Source organism: Heloderma suspectum, chromosome 4 (genome assembly GCF_057233095.1).
Source record: "Heloderma suspectum isolate Gila_16-S chromosome 4, 16-S_ref, whole genome shotgun sequence".
In the NCBI taxonomy this organism is placed as follows: Eukaryota; Metazoa; Chordata; class Lepidosauria; order Squamata; family Helodermatidae; genus Heloderma; species Heloderma suspectum.
This window is the reverse complement of record NC_139461.1, coordinates 174,583,099-174,603,742: the sequence shown is the minus strand read 5'-3', so window position 1 is coordinate 174,603,742 and position 20,644 is coordinate 174,583,099. Positions and strand designations below refer to the sequence as shown.

The window sequence follows — 20,644 nt, the reverse complement described above, 5'->3', positions numbered from 1 at the left end:
GATAGTATAACAAAAGCACTTAAATCGAAGGCTGAAATGGCTCAGAATGTGGCAAGATGTCACCATTTTCACCATGCCCTTGCAGGGTTTAGGATGTCCAAAGTCTCCACTGATAACAATTTTGAAAATTGCATTCATGGTATCTCCTATAAAAGCAAGATCAAGTGTTTCCAGCAAGTGGTAACAACATGTTTGGCTCCAGAGATCATCTCGCACAGGTTTTCCACTATATATTTGAATATCTCCCTGCAACTATGAAGTTGAAAAAAAAAACCACCCTAAAAATATTGGATTCTCAAGGTTCTTAAACGACCCAGGGAGAGAAGCACAAAATGATTTGCTGCTTGTAGCTACTGCAACTTGCCTACCCTTGATCTTGTTGAAGTCTAGCCAGGCATGAAGCTTGAATTCATACAGCTGAGAAAATTGTGTATTCCAGTCCCTTAACTCAAAGTCTTCCTTTGGGTCACCTCCTGCTTCTGAACTCATTAGTGGTCTTTGTGCTTTAAAATATGCCTGTGTGGTCCTTGACCACATGAGGATTTTGAATGGATTATAAAACACACGCACGCACGTTGCACAGTCTGCTTCTGAGACAGAACTTGCAAAAGAACAGCAAGAAACACCGAGGTACATTTAAAAAGCAAGAACTGCCATCATCAGATGGTAAAATGGAGAATTCTCAGAAGACGTGGGTGCAGCTGACTCTCCCTACCGGCTTATCATCCAGGATGTTAATTTAGAAATGGACTGACATGCCTGCTGCAAGATTTGGAAAAATCTGGTCCTCGACCCCAGGCCTGAGTAATCCAGGAATATAACTCTTTGAGTTGGCAGAGTCATTAAAAATAATGATCTCACCCAGAGAAAACACAGTGAACAGAGAGCACATTATGACAGAAATTTAGGACAGGGATATGGTAAGGACACATTCTCTTATATTATTAGGCACCTTAACACTTCCCCCCAAGCAAATGGAGACACAGACAAAAGGTTCTTTAGAGAAGCCACTCACCATGGTGCGAACGGCAACAAAGGCTGTTTTTTGCCCCTTATGCACCTCATACATACAGTTTTGGGAAGACAAAGTCAAAAAAGGGAAACTGTTTGCTACTCCTGAGGGGCAAGAGGGATGTTAGAGATGTTTGTCCAGTGGTGTGGTGGAGCCAGGACTCACAGGGATGCAGCGTCGGCACTGTATGATTCGCAGAGATGCCAACATCATCTGGCACCCTTCTCAGACTTCCCTGTTCCCTCTGAGCTGAGCTGGAATTTGCACAGCAGCTGGTATGTGTGTGTATGAATTTTCCCAGCAACAATAGCTTGTTCCCTGTTGAAGTGCAAAGTATTTTGGGGTAGCTTGGCCTTGAATGGGCAATTAAGACCCATTAGCTTTACCAAGAACCTGCTCCTAGTGGAGCTAGGAAAAAGGCTAGGACTAGTTTGTTGCTATGGATCAACACAAGCTGCCTGCAATTTTGGGACTCTCCTTGGGGGTGTGGCTATAGGGACTGTCACGATGAACGCCTACATTTCAAAATTTACCACTACACCACTGCATTTGCCTTTGTCTTGAAGTGAGTGGGTGACCTGTATAGTAAGGGAAGGCCTCTACCACAGCCTCCGCTACTGTTCATGCAAGAAAACAGAGGGTTAAAGATCCCTTTGTGTCTTGATTCATGAGCACAAGCAATGCTGGTGGCCTGCTAGCCATCACTCAGGTCAAACCATGGCATGTTAAAATCTAGCTGAGGACCAAGGGCAACGCAGATGATTATTTTAAGGATTGGCAACACATCCTACTGGCATCTATTCAAATATGTAACAAACGTTTGTGAGAGACTATTTTTGGAGCTGGGAATCTATTTATTATTTAAGTATTCTATTTATATTCCTCCTTTCTTAAAAAAAAATCCCATGGCAGGTAACAACAATATTAGAAAACAACCAATGCAGTAAAAAAAAAAAAAAATTAAACTGCAGTAAAACCAAGTAATAGCAGCAGAGCTATCCATTCATAAATGCCCAGGAAAACAAACAGGTCTTAGCCTGGTGCCAAAATGGTAATAAAGATGGCGCCAAGCATACCTCTTGGGGGAGGGCATTCTAAAGTCGGGGTGTCACCATGGAGAAGCCCCTTCTTGTATCACCATTCATCTTCTGGTAGTGGGACAATGAGATGAGCCTCCCCCATAGATAGATGTAAGGGCACGGGTAGGCTGGCACAGGGAGTGGCATTCCTTCGGGTTTCTGAACTACTTCAGTCACTACTAAATTAAGGGTTCCCGTGAGGAAAATGCTGCTGAGGGGAGGGAAATCATGCGAACAGGGCCACTAACTTAGGAAATGACCTTAAGCGAGCCACTGCCATTCAGTCCTCGAGGGCATATGGGGATAGCATTATGGGCCTATTTACAGGGTTGTCGTAAGAAACGGTGAGATAATGGCTGTGACGAGCTTCGAATGCTTAAAATGTGCTACATAAACAGTATTTATTATTACTATTGTTTAAGTTCCTCCTCGAGTCTACTGGACTAGACCATGCCTTTTGGAGTTTTGGCAGTAGCAACGGTGATCATGAGTGAAGTCATCTTTTCCCAGCTGCAGCACATCTGAACCAAAAGGGTGGGTGGGGGTTCTGTCAAGTTGCATGAGCATGAACTATAGCAAACTTTGCTGAACGTTACTGTACTCCGCCAGGGGCATGCAATCAAGCAATTTAATATAGCGGGTGCTGTGAATACTTTATTGCAACACGCACAACGGAATTCACTAGAAAGAGCCGACACTTTATAAAATTACGAACTCTTAGGTACCTATGGGACAATTACCGAGTCAGGAACAAGGGGTAAAATTTCCTTTTGTTCCAAAAGTTCGCTTCTTAAAACAGTCTACAAGCTTGAACTAATTGATGAGGAGAGGACAGATTCTTGAATTGGTCCGTTATATCTTTGATGTCCCCGTTTTGTTACAAGATATGCACTTTCCATATCCTGCCAGTTCTCGAAACTTCGTGAGGATTTTCAAAACAGATGTTCCAACTCCCAGTTGACCCTTTTAATTCCAGACTGGTTTAGATCTGAACACAATTGTCCACCTTCCCATCATCTCATAAACCTCTTTCTTTTCTTCCTCCACTGTTTATTGTCCATGCCTTCGGTCTCGTCAGGGGGGTCTGGCGTTACAAAACCATCCGTCAGTTTATAGTAGACTATTGTGGAGTCTGATTCTACTATAGCCAGCGTGATGGACAGTGGGGAATCAGATTTGTCCTGCACGGCGCACGCTCTCTTCATGATCTCCCTCAACCTGAAAGAAAAACACCATCAGACATCATTTGGTGGTTTCCTGGCATTTGTGAAGTTTTTCCCCCATCTTAAAAGACTGAAATGCCCCTCCTAAGGCTCAGTTACTGGCAGCAAAAGCTTCAAGCTACAATATGCTGGTATTTCTCGATATAGTTGGCCCTGCTGCTTTTGCCTTGGCTCTGCCCACCATTGGAAATTGGCCCCTGAGACCTTCTCCAAAATGGAATTTGGCCCTTGGACTGAAAGGGGTTCCCCATCCCAGTAAAAGTTTGTCAAGAACACTGTAAGCGTATTGTTAGTTTTTCAGCCACAGTCTTGCCTAGATTGTGAGCTGCTGGAACACCTCCTTCCTCCCCCTTTGATATGTCATCATCATACCCATACAATATTTTGGAAATACAACAGAGCCAGAATTCTATGCCATAGTTTGGATTTGCAGGTTTGGATGGCATAGACTGACTAGTTGGCCATCTTCCACTGAATGGATCTAATTGTTAATCAACTGTTGTGGCATGAAGCACTGTAGGAGAGACTTGCAGTTGGAATCAAAATGACCTCAGAAGCAGATTTAGTAAGTTTCGCTCAACATGAATGCAAATAACTATGATGGGGGGGACACACCACTTTTGCTGGGTCACAAGGGAAATTTTTTTTAAAAATCCAGGTTTGTAAAGGAGTTTTGTAAACCTGTGGGTTATTAACCCCTAATCCCATTTATAGTGATATTAAGGGAAAAAAATGAATTGTCTATTATAAAAATAGACAAAATATTGTTTTTTACCTTCTATACTTTCTCGCAAGGACTGGAAAGAACAGGTTCTTGTCTAAGCATCTGTAGATACGAAGTGCAACTAAAAAAATAAACTACAGTTTGCAGGGTCTCGTTGACCACTTAGAACCTTTTGTGCATTGTTTTTAGTTTTTCCTCAGTCATTCCAATAGAACAGGGGTGGGCAACTTATGGGGGTTGAAGGTGCATTGCCCCCAAACCTACTGGAGGCAGCACCCCATCCCTACTGAAATTGCCGCTGCAGCAGTGGTGGCAAAAAAAGGGGCAAGCAGCAATTTCGTTTGCAAGCAGAACTGCGCTCCTGGGAGATTTCCAGGAGCACAATTGTGCTTGCAAGCAAGACGTGCGGTCTCTGCGCACCTTGTTTTCTTGCAAAATCACCACTATTTTGTTGCTATGGCAAATTCTGCAGGGGCAGCGGAGGCAGGAGTCCCAGCAAAATGCGTCCACAGGCTGCACGGGGCTGACCTTGCAATTGACCCCAAATGCTGTAAAAATGAAAGCATCACTTTTATTCTGGTTGTATTGTTATCTTGTGGTTTTAATGCTTTTATATTTTATATTGTTTTACTGTATGCTTTTTGGTTTTAATTTCTGTGGACTGCCCAGACAGCTTCAGCTATTGGGCGGTATAGAAATGAAATGAATGAATGAATGAATGAATGAATAGTGAACCTGTCACTGTAGAAGTGTATGCCTGTTATAGGTCTTATGTTATGCTGAGTATCTCTAGGGTAAGAATGGGATGAGTGAAAGGAAGACTTGCATGTGTGAGACTGGCTGAGTGAGTGAGCGGGGGTGTGAAGTGTGTGTGCTACATAAGCTGGGTGCTGTGCTCGTGTGAGTCAGATAGTGTTTAGAACAGAGACAGAGATCAGAGACAGGGAAGTGATGTGTTAATATTTTAGAACTGCGAGAGAGAGGTCTGTGTTGATTGTGCAGTTTTTGATTTGAGAGTGTGATCTGGTGTATGGTACATGAGAAAAGAGCTGCTTATTTACTGTTCAACAACTTATTTTCTGTAATTAATAAAATTTATTTCTTTAACCAAATCCTACACCTTTTGCTCTTGGCTACATAAGGGGAAGGTAATAAAGGAAACAATACAGGTCATATAATAAACAAGTGTGTCCTCACAGATAGAGGGCTGAGTGTGGGTTGGACCTGAGCCTCAAAGGTCCTGGTGGCAGCGTGACTGTGTGTGGGGAAGGTGTTTCCTGCTTGGGGTGAGAAAGACCTTACAGAAGGGGTATTCTCACTGGGAAGGGGCAGGAACACCCCAGTCACATTTTCACTAGATTTAGTGTGTGTGTGTGGGGGGGGGGGGGGGGCCCTGGAAGACCACATGGCAATCCAAACCTCATCATGGTTGAGGAACACCTGGAACACAGTCTTGTGGAAGATTTACATAGACCTTTTATTATTTTTCAGCCACTGTTGAGGTACTTTTAACCTCACCTATTGGCAGAAGGTTAAAAGAATCTGGGGGTGGGGTGGGGGACATAAGTTGGGAATCAAAGGAAGTCAAATGGAATGTGACAGAGGATGAGGCAGTGATCCAGAAGACCTATATCCCTTTAAGCAGCTTTGCAGTTCCCACCCTACCACTGTACAAAATGTGTGCTTCAGGCATTGTATAAAGAAGCAAAATGTTTTTGTACGTTTTATCACTAGATCCAAGCACAGTGGTAGTTTAAACAGGGTACTTCCAGTCCAATTACAGACCTGCAAGTCCTCTCCCATCTAAAATTAATGGGAGCTACCTAACAGCACAGCTATCCAGCAGTCTAGGCCCTCATTATCCATCACAAAGAGGGTGGAACCAACTCACAGGCAAAACGAATGTTGGCAACCAGCATGAGAGCCTATATTCCATGCAACCATACGATAAGAGTGTTCCAGTCAATTTTGAGCAGCAAAGGCCCTCTACCAGGGGGAAACTGACAAGAGTGAATTTAAAATATTAAAGTTATATTGAATCAACTGTTCATAAGGATGTAGTATAGACCCTCATTATTATTATTATTAATTACATTTATATCCCGCCTTTTTTCCTCTTTGAGGAATCCAAGGCGGCATACATAATCCTCCTCCTCTCCAGTTTAGCCTCACAACAACCACCCTGTGAGGTAGGCTGAGCTGAGAGTCTGTGACTGACCCAAAGCTACCCAGTGAGCTTCTATGGCCAAGTGGGGACTAAAACCCAGATCTCCCGTCTCCCAGTCCAACACTCTAGCCGTATTAGTATATGAACCCAGCAAAAAATTCATTTTTTAAAAAATGTATACAAAACTGAATCCACTAATAAAATAAACAGCCAATCCTTTCCCTAAAAATTATGCAAAACAAACTATCAGGCAGGACCATCAAATAAACCATTCCAGAAAAGTGAGAATAATAGTCAAATAAACTGGTGCCAGTGCTGGGATCATACAGTAACAAAAAGAATAGAGCTACATTACAAAATGGTTGTCTCTGTAGAATTAAAATATTTTAAATTCAGTCTTGGTTTTTCCCAGATGAAAAACCCTTGTGGCTCACGTACTACATTGTAAAACAGATAAAAGTCTCATGGACTATTTGTAGGTTTCCTCTACTTGTTACCCTTCTGTCCACTATCACCTTCCCATGTTACCATCAATACTCCACATAGCTAGAGAGATCATGCCTTGCTGAATGCAGAATGATTCAAAAGGGTGACAGAAAGCAGCTAAAATTGTCCTTTCAATAAAATCCCTGCCATTTCACTCCTATGCTATGATTACCATAATTGATGCATTCGACATGGGGTCTACCAGATAGCACAGGCAGCTGCACAGTGTTAAAGCAAAGGGCAGCAGACGGTATGCCAGGGTCAACCAAGGGTGTGCCAAATCAGGGTTAACAGGGAGAAAAATATAATCTCAGTCTCTTCTCTAAGCCTCGAGGAACTGTAAGAGCTGTTTATGTTAAATTCTAGAGAGGAAAGAAAGAAAGAAAGAAAGAAAGAAAGAAAGAAAGAAAGAAAGAAAGAAAGAAAAGCTATACAGTTCAAGAGGAATCCAAGTGGCAGGCAAGATTCTAATCAATAACAAAATGGGAGTTCACGGACCACCGGAGGTCTGCATTGTTCTTTCTGGTCATCCCCCATATGATGACAAAGCAAAGAGTGAGAGAGAATTTTGAGTCCTCTCTTATCTTACCAGACCCGTAAAGGCAACAAGGGAAAATGGCTCACGTGGAAGGGACCAGAGGTCACTTCACCTTGTTTCCTCGGAGCTTGTAGCCACAGGGCTGTATCCAATGTTAGTACTACTTAGAGTAGACCTACTGAAATGAATGGGACTTAAGTTAGACAGACACTGGATACAACCATTAGCCGGCAGAGCCTTTAGATGGAGCTCTCCCTCCTCCTCCTCTTCCTCCTCTGCCAGCTCCACACACAGCTGTTATTTCCGGGGCTGCCAAGAAGTCAGAAGGCAGCTCAGACTCCCCTGCATTTTAGCTTCCCCGCTTTTCCACCAACCGCTTTGGGGTGGACGGGATACTAATTGCCAGCCACATAAGCCACCTGCCTCCACATAGTCATGAATACTACATCTGGCAACTCAACTCCTTCTGCAATCCAGTGTAGCTGCAGTAAATCTGTAGAGCAAAGAGCAAGGGAAAGAATCAATAGGTAGCAAACAGGGGCCAGGAAGACAGTTGATTTTCTGAACTGAGACCAACTCAAAGATGCAAGGAGTTGGTGCCAACGATGGACTACTATTTCATCCGAAAAACAAGTGTGCCAGTTGGTTGCCACGTATTTCCTCTGTGCTGGATATGATTTAGAGAACACCCTATGAAGGAACTCATCTCTGGAATTAAGGAAGTCGGCACTTCCAGCGCCTCAAGGCATCAATGTTGGGGCCAACATACAGAATTCCTGATAAGCTCTACTTCTGCAGAAGTTATTTGTGAAAGGAACAGAGAAAGGGAATCTGACTGTGAATCTCTTTATCTGTAGTTACACTGAAGGCATTGTATAGCACATTTGCCATGAATTAGGATATTGATAGGCCATGCGCCAAGTTGATAGAATAATGCACACTGGCCAAGAAGATTTTCTACTTCAAAAGCACCGTGGGGGCCAAATACTAGTAGGAGAGTGGCATATGGAGACAGGGACTCTCTCCACGCGGCCCACACTTCCCAACATTTATTCCTTCGAACTTCTAAAGATCAGCCCCAACCAGCTCACAAGTATACAGCGCTGCTGTTAGCTAAATTTCGATCAAGGGTAGGCGACCCTTTGGGTCCGTGGGCACATTTGGAAATTTGAGACACTGTGGTGGGCACAACCATAAAACGGCTGCCATGGGTGGGCATGACTAGTCACAATGGACAAGTAACTTGCCCAGAGGCATTCATGGGAAACTGAGGTTTCCCAGGCATTATTAGCATGTCAGCATTCCAGTTTTTTTTAGCTCCGCTCTCTTAAATCTGCTATTGCGTTTTAAATATCTGCACTGCTGCTAGTTTTACTCTGGTTGTATTTTTATTCTGTATTTTAATCTATTGTATTTTATATTGTACTCTCCGTTGTATTTCTGTGGTTTTAATTTTGTGAACAGCCCAGAGAGCTTCGACTACTGGGCAGTATAAAAATGAAATAAAGAAATAAAGAAATAAGATGGCAGCAGCTAGAGGTGCCCACTTCACTTTGGAGCAATCCTCGCTGGAAGTGAGGGTGTCTTTGTGGGCTCCAAGGAAAGTGCATGGGCCACGTTGGTCCCCTTGGGCACCAAGTTGCGTCCTCCTGCTTTATACTGTGGATGTAATGGTCTTACTGGGGCGGGGGGTGTCTTTAGATGATAACATGTGTTACTTTGCTTATTTTGAAATGTAGCAAGTCAGCCCTGCTGTGTTTGGGGGACCTCCTGCTCTTTCTGCTGAATGGGGCTCTGGGCTTCCACCCCAAAGCGCTGCCTTGATGGCACCATTGCAAGTCTACAGTGACTAGCACAATCCTAACTTAAAAGAAGGCCTCGTATTACTATGATTATCATGCATTTACTGTGCACCCCTATACATGTCCACTCATGAATTCAATGGGATTTACTCCCTAATACATGCGCATAGTATATTTCAGCCCTAAGGGCTTAAACTGGATGCTCATACAAGAATATCTATTCCAGAATATCTTCCTCTCTACATGAAAAGTGAAAAGCACTCACGTAAGAAAGGTCAAAGACTACATTTGTTAAGGGCCAATGCCAATGTTTGTTTAAAAAGCCCAGTTTAGTACTATGAGTATTTCAAAGCTTCTTGCTAATGCCTACTGGGCAGCCGGAGATGAGCTAATATGATATAGACACGGCCAAAACAAGATGTCAGTGTTATTGCAACTTTTATTTCCACTCTGCTCAAAAAAGTATTTGAAGCTAGACATGTGTTATTCATTCAAGAAGGTGACTTACAGCAATTATGAACCTTTGTTCCATGTTTCAACACAGAAGCCGAGGACTCAGGCTGAGCTGAGGAACACTAGAGCAAAATCTCCCATTTGCAGATCTGTCTTGAAAACATCTAGCCTTGGGGATGTTTATAGAAAAGCCTTCCTGTGGATGCTTTCAGAATGCCAAATCATTCTTGTCTTACTGTTGTTTTTCCCCCCAATGACTGACTGCCCGCTGAGTCATACCTGTTTTCTTGCGCTCAGCCTTCCCCAACCATGAACCCTCCAGATGTGTGGGACTACAACTCTCATTATCCCCAGCCATCCACGATGATGGGGGTTGTAGTCCAACACATCTGGAGGACACCAGTTTGGGGAAGGCTGCACATAGCCCATGATAAGGGCTTGTTTCACTATCACAGCACTTTTGCAAAGGACTTATTCTGTCCCTGAGAACTGCAAATTTTACCTGGGTGAGGAGAGTGGGAAAGAGATCAAAACTGCAAGTGCAGTGCAAAGCATTTAAACTGAGCAGGGGTATACAATTTTTTTAGGTATTGTGCAAATGATCCTTTTGTCCATGTGATCTATCCAACACAAATTTGGACACATACTGACATGGACAAACATAATATGTGAACTGGTCCAACAGAGAGAGTAGGCTGGTCACCATATTCACCGGATGGGGAATCCTAAATGCTTGGTAGCAAGGTAAGTATGTGCTTCTCTCCTGCACATATGAGGTATCATGTTACAGGTCCAATTCACACTATCCTTCCTTCAAAAAAAAAGTAAAAACAAAGAGGAGGAGAAATTGTGCAGATCAGGAAGGTATGACTATATGTATGGCATCTGCCCTAGTCTGCAACAATTCTGGCAATATGCTGGGGGTGGGATAGGGAATGACTCCACAAACATAGGAATTACAAACCTAAGAACTTAAGAAGAGCCCTGATGCTGGATCAGACCAGGGGTCCATCTAGTCCAGCATTCTGTTCACACAGTGGCCAACCAGCTGTCGACCAGCAACCCACAAGCAGGACACAAGTGCAATACCACCCTCCCAGCCATGTTCCCCGGCAATAGGTGTACATAGGCTCACTGCCTCTGGTACTGGAGGTAGTATGGAGCTATCAGGACTAGTAGCCATTGATAGTGTTCTCCTCCAGGAATTTGTCCAACCCCCTTTTAAAGCCATCCAAACTGGTGGCCATCACTACATCCTGTGGTAGCGAGTTCCATTGTTTAACCATGCGCTGTGTGAAGAAGTCCTTCCTCTGCTGCCGACTATGGCCTAGCTCTCACTAAGGGAGATTTATACCACAGTATTTTTCTGATGGGCCTGCAGGTTTGCATGAATCCAAATCCCAGGCAAGATGCTGAATTCTACTTTAGGGAATAATACAATACACCATGTTGCAGTGTGGAGTGCTCCTGTTCAGGACTCCACTCAGCAGCCCATGCCCTTTTCCAGAATACTCTGTTCTCCACTTCCCCACAGTTTTCCTGTTCCCCATGACCTCACAACAGCCAGCTAGCATTCTGTGCCCTCTGAGCATGCTTAGTCCCCATTGATTGTGAGGGGTTTGTCCTGTGTTTTTTCATACTTCTGCAAACCTCGAGGTTCTCCCAAGCCTGCCAATGCCTCCCTCTTGTGCACAGATGGCACCTTTTTGGCTACGCAAGGATCCACATTCACAGAAAGAGTTTACTATTCGTATATATGATGCTGCACACAGCTCGTAATGTAGAAGTCCTACTGCAGCCACACGGGAGGACTGGGCACAAGAAGGCCTTTGGTGGGGTCCTCTGGCAGTGAGGAACCAAACATAGAAAGAGCAGGCTTGAGAGAAATCACGCGTTGGTTATTTGCCCTATTGGAAAAGATGGTCAACAAGCGGACTTTCAATCAATGTAATTCATTCACCCCTTGCCATCCCAAGAATGGGTCTCTTTTACTCAGATGCCAAAGACAGAGCAAACAGCGTCACCACAGCACAGATTTATGGAAAAACTATCTGAACGAAAAGCTTAATGAAGGAGTAGAAGATGTGTTCGTTCTATAGTACCCCCAAATAATAAAAACATGTTTCCACCCATACTTAAGGAGTCAGGATTTTGTATTCTTTCCCATGTCACTGATGAAACCCAACACAGAGTGGAAACCAACCGAGGAGATCTAGGCTGTACAAAGACAGTTTCCAGCAGTGTGTGTATTCTGTAAGTCTTCAATGACATCGCACACAAACAGAAACTGGTACTGGGTTCAAAAATCAGCACCATCCCCCAGCCAGCAGCGGTGGCTGGATGGTGGGAACTGTAGTCCAACACATCTGGAGGGCGCCTGGCTGAGGAAGGCTGCCATGGAGTTTCACCAGGCAATGCTAAGCAAAATTGTAACATACCAACAGCCTGGAGCATTGCCATCTTCCATTTTGTTTGGCTACACACTCAAAGCCAAACCCCTTGCGGATGCTTGCTCACCTCTCATGGCTGAATGACACGTGGGCCGGGGTTGGCAGCACCACTTGTAAATCCCCAGCTTCTCTCTCTCGCCCACATAGACTCACAAGCTGGAATTCCGCTAGCCCAATGTAGGATACCTCGTGCCAGTTTCTAACTGAAAAGTACGTAAGAAGATAAGAACATAAGAAGAGCCCTGCTGGATCAGACCAAGGCTCCATCTAGTCCAGCATTCTGTTCACACAGTGGCTGACCAGCTGTCGACTGGAAACCCACAAGCAGGACACGAGTGCAATGGCACCCTCCCGCCCCAGCAACTGGCGTACACAGGCATACTGCCTCTGATACTGGAGGTAGCGCATAGGCATAAGGACTAGCAGCCATTGATAGCCTTCTCCTCCAGGAATTTGTCCAACCCCCTTTTAAAGCCATCCAAATTGGTGGCCACCACTACATCTTGAGGTAGTGAATTCCATAGTTTGATTATGCGCTATGTGAAGAAGTCCTTCCTTTTATCTGTCCTGTTCATAGGATGATCCCGGGTTCTACTATTATGTGACAGGGGGAAAAATGTCTCCCTATCCACATTCTCCATACCAGGCATAATTTTGTACACCTCTAACCTGTCTTCCCTTACCCTCTTTTACTCCAAGCTAAACAATCCCAGCTGTTGTAACCTTCTCTCATAGGGGAGACGCTCCAACCCCGTGACCATTTTAGTTGTCCTTTTCTGTACTTTTCCCAACTCCACAATATCCTTTTTAGGATCCATTTAAGGATCTCCATGCCTTCACAGTGTTCTAGGTCAGACTTCCCTAACCTGGGACAGTGTCCAATGCTGCCCACTGCCACTTCCATTCCATGAGTGGCCAGCGCCCCACCCCCAATTCAATTGCGCAAGCAGAGTGCACCGTTTGCGCAATGGAGATTTAGTGGTCCTGGGGGCATGCCATGAAACAAGCAGAAATGCTCATTTCTGGAACCAGACAGGTTGGCGGAGCTGCCTTACGTGAGCTCCTCTGGCCTGCCTTGTTCTAGAAACGAGCATTTCTGCTTGCTCCTGGAAGTGCGAAATCTCCATCGCGCAAGCGGTGGGTGCTGTTTGTACAATGGAATTGGTGGGGCTGGCAGCTCCCTGGTGGTCACCACTGGATACTGCCTCATGTGCCCCCCCCCCCCGGCCTTGTGGACTTCAGCTCCCACCAGCCCCAGCCAGCATGGTCAATGATCAGAAACCCTGGGAGTTGTAGTCCAAAACATTTGGAGGGCACCAGGTCGGGGAAGGCTGTTCTAGGTAACAGTCACATATTCAATTATTATTGTGTTTGTTACCTGACTTGAGGATATTTATGTATTCACTGCATTTAAGAACATAAGAATAGCCATGCTGGATCAAACCAAGAGTCCATCTAGTCCAGCATTCTGTTCACACAGTGGCCAGCCAGCTGTTGACCGGGAACCCACAAGCAGGACATGAGTGGAACAGCACCCTCTCACCCATGTTCCCTAGCAATTGGTGTACATAGGCTCGCTGCCTCTGGTACTGGAGGTTACGCATAGCCATCAAGACTAGTAGCCGCTGATAGCCTTTTCCTACAGGAATTTGTCCAACCCCCTTTTAAAGCCATCCAAATTGGTGGCCATCACAACATCCTGTGGTAGTGAGTTCCATAGTTTGACTATGTGCTGTGTGAAGAAGTCCTTCCTTTTATCTGTCCTGAATCTCCCACCAATCAGCTTCATAGGATGACCCCAGGTTCTAGTATTTTGAGAGAGGGAGAAAAATGTCTCCTTATCCACAATATCCACACCATGCATAATTTTGTACATCTCTATCATGTCTCCCCTTACCCTCCTTTTTTCCAAGCTAAACAATCCCAGCTGTTGTAACTTTCTCTCATAGGGGAGATACTCCAGCCCCTTGATCATTTTACTTGAACTTTTTGCATCGTTCTCTTTCTCCAGTGGTACATGGTGGTACCTGCTTTTAATCTCACAACCACCTTCTCAAACAGGTTAGCCTGAGAGATAGTGAGTTACTCAGCTTCATGACTAAGTAGGGACGTGAAGCAGGTGCCCCTGGTCCAACACTAACGCTCTATTCTCTACACCTCACTAGTTGCAGATGTGCGTGCGGATGGTGCATCTTAGTGTTAGTCATGTTTGATATTAAGCTTGGAAGGGCGAGAGAGCAGAGGATGGTCCTGGTGGCTGTCAGCCACCTAATTAATATATTCTCTCGAGCAGCCTGCAAGAAGGAGTATCAGTGTGAAGTAACTGGTATATGTTCTGAGAAACACAATACCAATCCTAAGCAGATACGGTCCTAATTAGAGCTGTGCACAAATGGCCTCTCAAAATTCTTCAGCCTATTTGTGGGCAGAGAAACTGGGGGGACATTTCACCAAATTTGTCCTAGGGGAGTAGAAAGTCTCCAATGGTTTCACACAGGTAGGGCTCACCACTGGGAGGGGATCTTTCTCTTTCCTAAGGGTTTTTTATTTATTGCACTGCTTCTATAGGCGGCAACAGCATCAACCGTGTTGAAGCTTCCACTTTTCTGAGGCAGAGTTTTGAATGTCTTTTGGTGGTATTTTTGAGCTTACCTAATCACTGCAAGGTGGTGGAGGGTGTGGTGTGTTTTCTCTCTCTTTTACACATCTTTCCATTGCTCTGCAGCCTCCCAGGCCATCTGTGCTTTCTGAGCTGAAAAAGCCCCATGGGAGGAATTGCCTCATGATGTCTCCCTCATGATGGCTTTAGCTGAAGTGTGGGAAGCTGAGGAGGCTACAGGCTGCCACAGAGATTGCAGGACACTCATGCACACTCTTCAGCCACCTCACAAGTAAGGTAAGTACAAGAACCCCAACCCCAACCCATGAGAATTTTGTCCAAAATTTCTCCTCCTTTGAATTTCTTTTCAAGAGCAATTCCTTCTCTATCAAAATGAATGAGAATGGTCAAAAAAAAGTGGGAGAAATTTTCAGCACAGCACTACTCCTAATCACATAGATGCATGTTGGCGCATGTTGTATAAGGCAATATCTGGGCCTTGCAACATCTAACACACAGAATTATAGAATCATAGGGTTGGAAGGGGCCTACAAGACCATCGAGTCCAACCCGCTGCTCCATGCAGGAAGCCTGATTCGCAGGCAGTCTCCCATCCAAGTACTAACCAGGGCTGACCCTGCTTAGCTTATGAGATCAGATGAGATCGGGGGCATCCAGCCCTTTGCTTGGTCTGGTGGGTCTAGAGACAGGGTGAGTGTGTGGAATCCCAATCCATCACTGCGCATTGGCTCAAGTCATGCCTACATGAGGCCAATGATTTCTCATAGGACTGGAAAGGCATCCTTGGCCGTTGTTTTAAACCAGAACATATCCCTTAACAGTTGGGTTCTCTTTTTTATTTCACTGTCTGCCCTTGAAAGTAACTCCACAAACTTACCTTCTAAGAGGTCTAAGTAAACTAAGAAAGCAGCATACACACCACTGCTGTCAGCCACATCCAATGACATCATCCCCGTGAACTGAAATACACAAAAAATAAGCAACGGGTGTAAAAGCTATTGGTGTGGAGATGGGGGAGATTGTACCGCATGCAACAAAACCCAAACAGAACGGGCTCCACAATTTTTGGAAGCATTTTCCCATCAGTTCCAGGGGCTGTTGGCAAACACCCCCCCCCCCAACATGACAGCATCCCAAGCCAGATCCAGAGGCCTCCCATTACTTGGTGGTCACAGAGGACAAGCTTGTACCACTTTTTCCCTTTTGGCCTGAATACACAGTTTAAGGTAGATTGCCAGAGTAAGTCCCAGCCTCCACCCATGAAGTTCCCAATGTAGGCCTCAGAGTACCTGTCAAGAAAGGAAGGAGGGGAAGGAAGGAGGATTCCTGCCGCTGGAACCGGCCCCAAACCTCCCTGCGAGGGAGGGCCGCCCAGGACCCGATCCTGGGACCCCCTTCACAAAAACAGGACTGGCCAAACCCGGCCTTTCAGCCCCCAAAATACCCAGTAGCCACCCTCGTAAGCCAAGGGGCACTGGAATTAGCACTGAGTTTATGCAGAGATCACACCAACTAAAGGTTGGATAAAGGTTTATTAAGATCAAAATAAAAGGGTAGAGGGAAAGGGAAGAATGGAAATAGCAGGTTACACAGAGGGTAGAAAGCTAAATCACTTAACTATGAACAGAGAGCTTCATGAATGCACACCCAAGCAAAATAATAAATCTACCTGGCCTATCCTTACATACCTAAGTATGGATCTCCCTAGATAGAAACCAGCCGTCTGCAGGTCCAGAACCACCAGGATGAAGGGAGACCCCATGTCTCAGCCTCAGCCCACTTTTAAAGCCCAGCCCTGGCAACCCAGGGCAGATTTTGCCTCAGCCAGTCACTGGCTCAGTCCCTGGGTGGACCACCCTGGCCTCTGAGAGGCTGGAACTCCCCACCACCTCCAGCTGTTGGCACTTTCTAGGTAGCAGGGGCTGCGTCTGGCCTTGGGCAAAGGGCCGAGGAGCCTCTAGATTACAAACAATTCCAGGTGGTTACATCCGATGTGACAGCCTGTCCCGATCTTATGGCGGAAAGCAGGCCGTTACCCTTGACAGTACCCAACACAGACTGCTAATGCTGTGCAAATGTCTAGCCACCTTCTTCAGTACTGACCAACCCAGGATTAAATATTGGCCAGGAATGCTTTGCTTGTGAAACCCTTGAGGAATGAGGCCCATGGGACTACCACATGGGGCAGAGCCTTCTTAGTGCTAGCACCCCGACTGTGGAATTCCCTTCCAATAGATATTCAGCTGTCCTCATGCTGTTGTCATTCAGGCACCAGTTAAAGACATATTTATTTGTACAAGTTTTGGGGGTATAAGCGTTTTATCTGTTTTCTGATTTCGTTGTGATGGTTTTATAATATTTTATTGTGCATTTGTAATTTCAGAGTTATGATTTTAATGGTGTTCATGTGTTGTATTCTTTTTATATGGGCTGTTAGCCACCTGGGCTCCTTGCGAGGAAGGGTGGGATATAGATGTAAATAAAAAAACAAACATTATTTGTTCACTGGCACCTAGTAGAGTATAATGCTTCGACCAATTTATAGAGCTCGATACCTTCTGTAACAGAACTTTGGCTATTGGGTGGTATAGAAATGAAATAAATAAAAAATAAAATAAATATTTTATAGGCTTGAATAAACTAATACTTTCCCAGACCTCTGATTATTTGTTACACAACCCCGAAAATAAGCTCTCTTTCAACATGCCAAACTCCTAAGAGGGTTACTACAGTAAAAAGCACAGCAAATCATGGAGTTTTGCATCCTGACAAAACTATGCGATCATTGACCCAACTAAGACAGAGAGCTATTGTCAAGAGTCCTGTAAAACCTGCACATTCCTATGCCAAAAAGATGTTGGTCTGTTTAAAGTTATTGTGTTACAAATCTTACACATATCTAAGATGAACATGGAACTTTATGATACTTTATAGGCTTATTGTGCACCAAGTGCTTTCATACCCAAAGACCCACTGAAGTCAGCTGGGCTTCATAAGAGGAATTTCAGCCTGAATCTAAGGAGCCATTTGCACAACCACTTAATTCAGATTAGTTAAAAACATAAGAAGAGCCCTGCTGGATCAGACCAAAGCTCTATCTAGTCTAAGAATCAATCCCTAGAATGAGAGAGATACTTGATCTATCTCATTCTAGATACCTTGGGGAGGCCAAGGCAGGGCAACAGGACAAAAGCGCTTTCCCACTGTTGTTCCCCAGTGACTAGTATTCAAGAAGTATACTGCCTCCAATTCTGGAGTTCATAAGTAGCCTTCTTGACTAGTAGCCATTGATAGCTTTATACTCCATGAATTTGTCTAATCCCCTTTTCAAGCCATCTAAGTTGGTGGCCATCACCACATCTTGAGGAAGTGAATTCCACAGTTTAAGTATGCACTATGTTAAGTAGTTCCTCCTGAATCCCCCACCATTCATCTTCATTGCATGACCCCGGGGTTCTAGTATTATGAGAGAGGAAAAATTCTCTCTTTCTGCTTTATCCACACCATCCATAACTGTATATATTTCTATCATGTCCCCTTTTACTTGCCTTTTTCCTAAGATAAAAGGCCTCAAATGTTATAACCTTTCCTCGTAGGGGAACTTCTCCAGACCCCTAATCATTTTGCTTGCTCTTTTCTGCACCTTTTCCAGCTCTACAATATCCTTTTTGAAATGCAGCAACCAGAACAAGCTGTTCATAGTACCCCAAGTGTGGTTGCACCATAGATTTGTGTAATGGTATTACGATATTAGCCATTTTATTTTTGATCCCTTTGCTAATGATCCCTACCATGGAATTTGCCTTTTCCACAGCTGTCACATACTAGGTCAACTATGCACCACTGCCAGTCCTTGATCTACACCAGCCATTTTCCAGCGCTCTCCGTTTAGGGCAGGGGTGGGCAACATAAAGCATCCCCTCCAGATGTTTTAGCCTACAACTCCCATCAGCCCTAGCCAGCATAGCCAATATTTAGAGGAGTTACGGGCTAAAACACCGGAAGGGCTGCAAGTTGCCCACCCCTGGTTGAGGAACGCTTTTCGTATTGCCTTGTCTGCCAATTAGCCTGTACTTGTTGCAGAGGATTCTGGGAATGGAGGAATGTTTGAGGGTTCACACTCAGTTGGAAGGCAGTGCTGACCAGGGTGTTGCTCAAATGAACTGAGCATGTGCTCGGCCTACATGCCCAACACTCCCTTGTGGCTGCTCACTGCACAGGAAGATTGACAGCAGTGGGCAACCTGTCTTTCAGGCAATCTCATCCACTGTTACGGATGTGGGACTTTGTTTGAGCTATCCGTCTATAGTTCAGTACTTTGGGAGCATTTACCTACCTGATTACCCCCTAACAGCGGATTAAAATACTTCTAAACAAAGTGTATACTTAAGATTGTTTTCTGGGCTACAATCTAGGGTTTGTACTAACAAGAATTCTTTTCACTTTTTTGTTGGAGTCTGAAAGACACCTAATGCCAATACTGCTGTTTGCACATAGTTAGAGGCACCGTTGGCTGTATTTCTTCTTTCCTTTTGAGCCTGTTTCTTTACACTTTAGGCCTGCAGGCAGGCCTGTGATGTTACTTACTTATCTATTTATTTATGACATTTATATACCGCCCTTCATAAAACTTATTCCAGAGCAGTTTACAATGTTTGTATATTATACAGTGCCTCTCTTTATGCGTTTCAGAAATAATAAATATAATTATCACTTCACAAGTTACAAGCCTGAGCTGTGTCAGCTCCAGGTTAGTCCTGCCTCTAAAGAAGCAAAACCATCACCTTTAGCCGTTGTTTAAAAAAAGAAAAGGATAAAACAAAGACACCACCAACTTGTAGCAGCAGTTCATCTTGGTAGAGCATGCATCAAAACACATGTTTCAGTCTCTTGACGAGATGTGTGTGAGCACATGGCTAAGAGGTTAAGGGGAGGATAAGGGGAGACATGATAGAGGTCTACAAAATTATGCATGGTGTGGAGAATGTTGATAGGGAGTAATTTTTCTCCCTCTCTCAAAATGCTAGAACCTGGGGTCATCCCATGAAGCTGATTGGTGGGCCAGTCATGAGAGGTAAAAGGAAGGGCTTCTTCACATAGTGCATAAATCATGGAATTCGCTACCACAGGATGCAGTGATGGCCACGTTTGGACCGCTTTAAAAGAAGGCTGGACAAATTCCTAGAGGAACAGGCTATCAATGGCTACTCGTCTTGATGGCTATGTGCAACCTCCAGTTCCAGAGGCTGTGAGCCTATATACACCAGTTGCTGGGAAACATGGGTAGGAAGGTGCTGTTGCGCTCATGCCTTGCTTATGGTTTCCTGGTCGACAGCTGGCTGGCCACTGTGTGAACAGAATGCTGGACTAGATGGACCCCTGCTTTGATCCAGCACCGCTCTTCTAATGTTCTTAAGCTTCACCAAGCTGTTCCCCAAAACAAAAATTAAAAAATAGAAATTGCGCCTGGGGATGTTTGTTTGATGCAATGTGAGCCGTCAATCAGATTTTTGCAAACACTTTGTGGGGCGTGGCAAGCGGATGACATGGTAACCGAGCAACTTAACGAGGCGGCTGCCTTGCAAGACGGGCAAGCAATGCGACATCAGAGGGGATGCCGTCCCCCAGAGGAGTCAGCAGCCATTTCCCCAGGCCCCATATTACTAACCACGGGATGAGCAGCCAGCCAGTTCCCCCGAAGCGCCCATCTCCCGGGCTCTGGAGCGGCCTCCGCCCGACCAGCCAAGCCGGCGCCCCGCGCCAGTGCAGCGTCGCCGGCCGCTGCCCGGTGCCCGGAGCTCCTCCCTGGCGCTTCCATTCCCGATGCGCGTGTAGTTCAGCTTCGTTCCGCTCGGTGCTCAACACTGCAGGTCCCCCTGCGGAACATGTTCACCAGCTCTAAGGTTCCCGTTTCGAGCAGGCAAGTGCTTAGGCGGGGCTGTAGATACACTTTCTTCCAGTGCGGTGATGCGGCTATAAATACGGACGGCCTGGTCGTCAATATGCGAACTGTTAGAAGTTTATTAACGCGTGTGTGTGAAAATAGGAACATTTTTTTTAAAATATTCGGAAATATGAAATATCCACACC

General features: G+C 45.0%; 1 protein-coding gene across 1 annotated transcript; it reads right to left on the bottom strand.

The window, feature by feature from the left end:
- Positions 1-2,474: 2,474 nt before the first annotated feature.
- On the bottom strand, positions 2,475-20,414 carry TSEN15 (tRNA splicing endonuclease subunit 15). Its single transcript, XM_084851361.1, has 4 exons — positions 20,223-20,414; positions 15,432-15,513; positions 12,002-12,137; positions 2,475-3,309 (listed from the first exon to the last, which is right to left on the bottom strand). Exons 1-4 carry the CDS (start codon positions 20,370-20,372, stop codon positions 3,105-3,107), a joined length of 573 nt encoding a protein of 190 aa, XP_084707487.1. The 5' UTR covers positions 20,373-20,414; the 3' UTR covers positions 2,475-3,104.
- Positions 20,415-20,644: the final 230 nt, after the last annotated feature.

What these genes read in the sequence shown, in the direction of transcription:
- TSEN15 (XM_084851361.1), bottom strand. Translation starts at nt 20,372, where the DNA reads ATGGAAGCGCCAGGGAGGAGCTCCGGGCACCGGGCAGCGGCCGGCGAC. An exon ending in GGCTGGCTGCTCATCCCGTG is followed by an intron (nt 15,514 to 20,222) that starts GTTAGTAATATG and finishes TGTGTATTTCAG; the next exon opens with TTCACGGGGATGATGTCATT. An exon ending in TTACTTAGACCTCTTAGAAG is followed by an intron (nt 12,138 to 15,431) that starts GTAAGTTTGTGG and finishes CGTACTTTTCAG; the next exon opens with TTAGAAACTGGCACGAGGTA.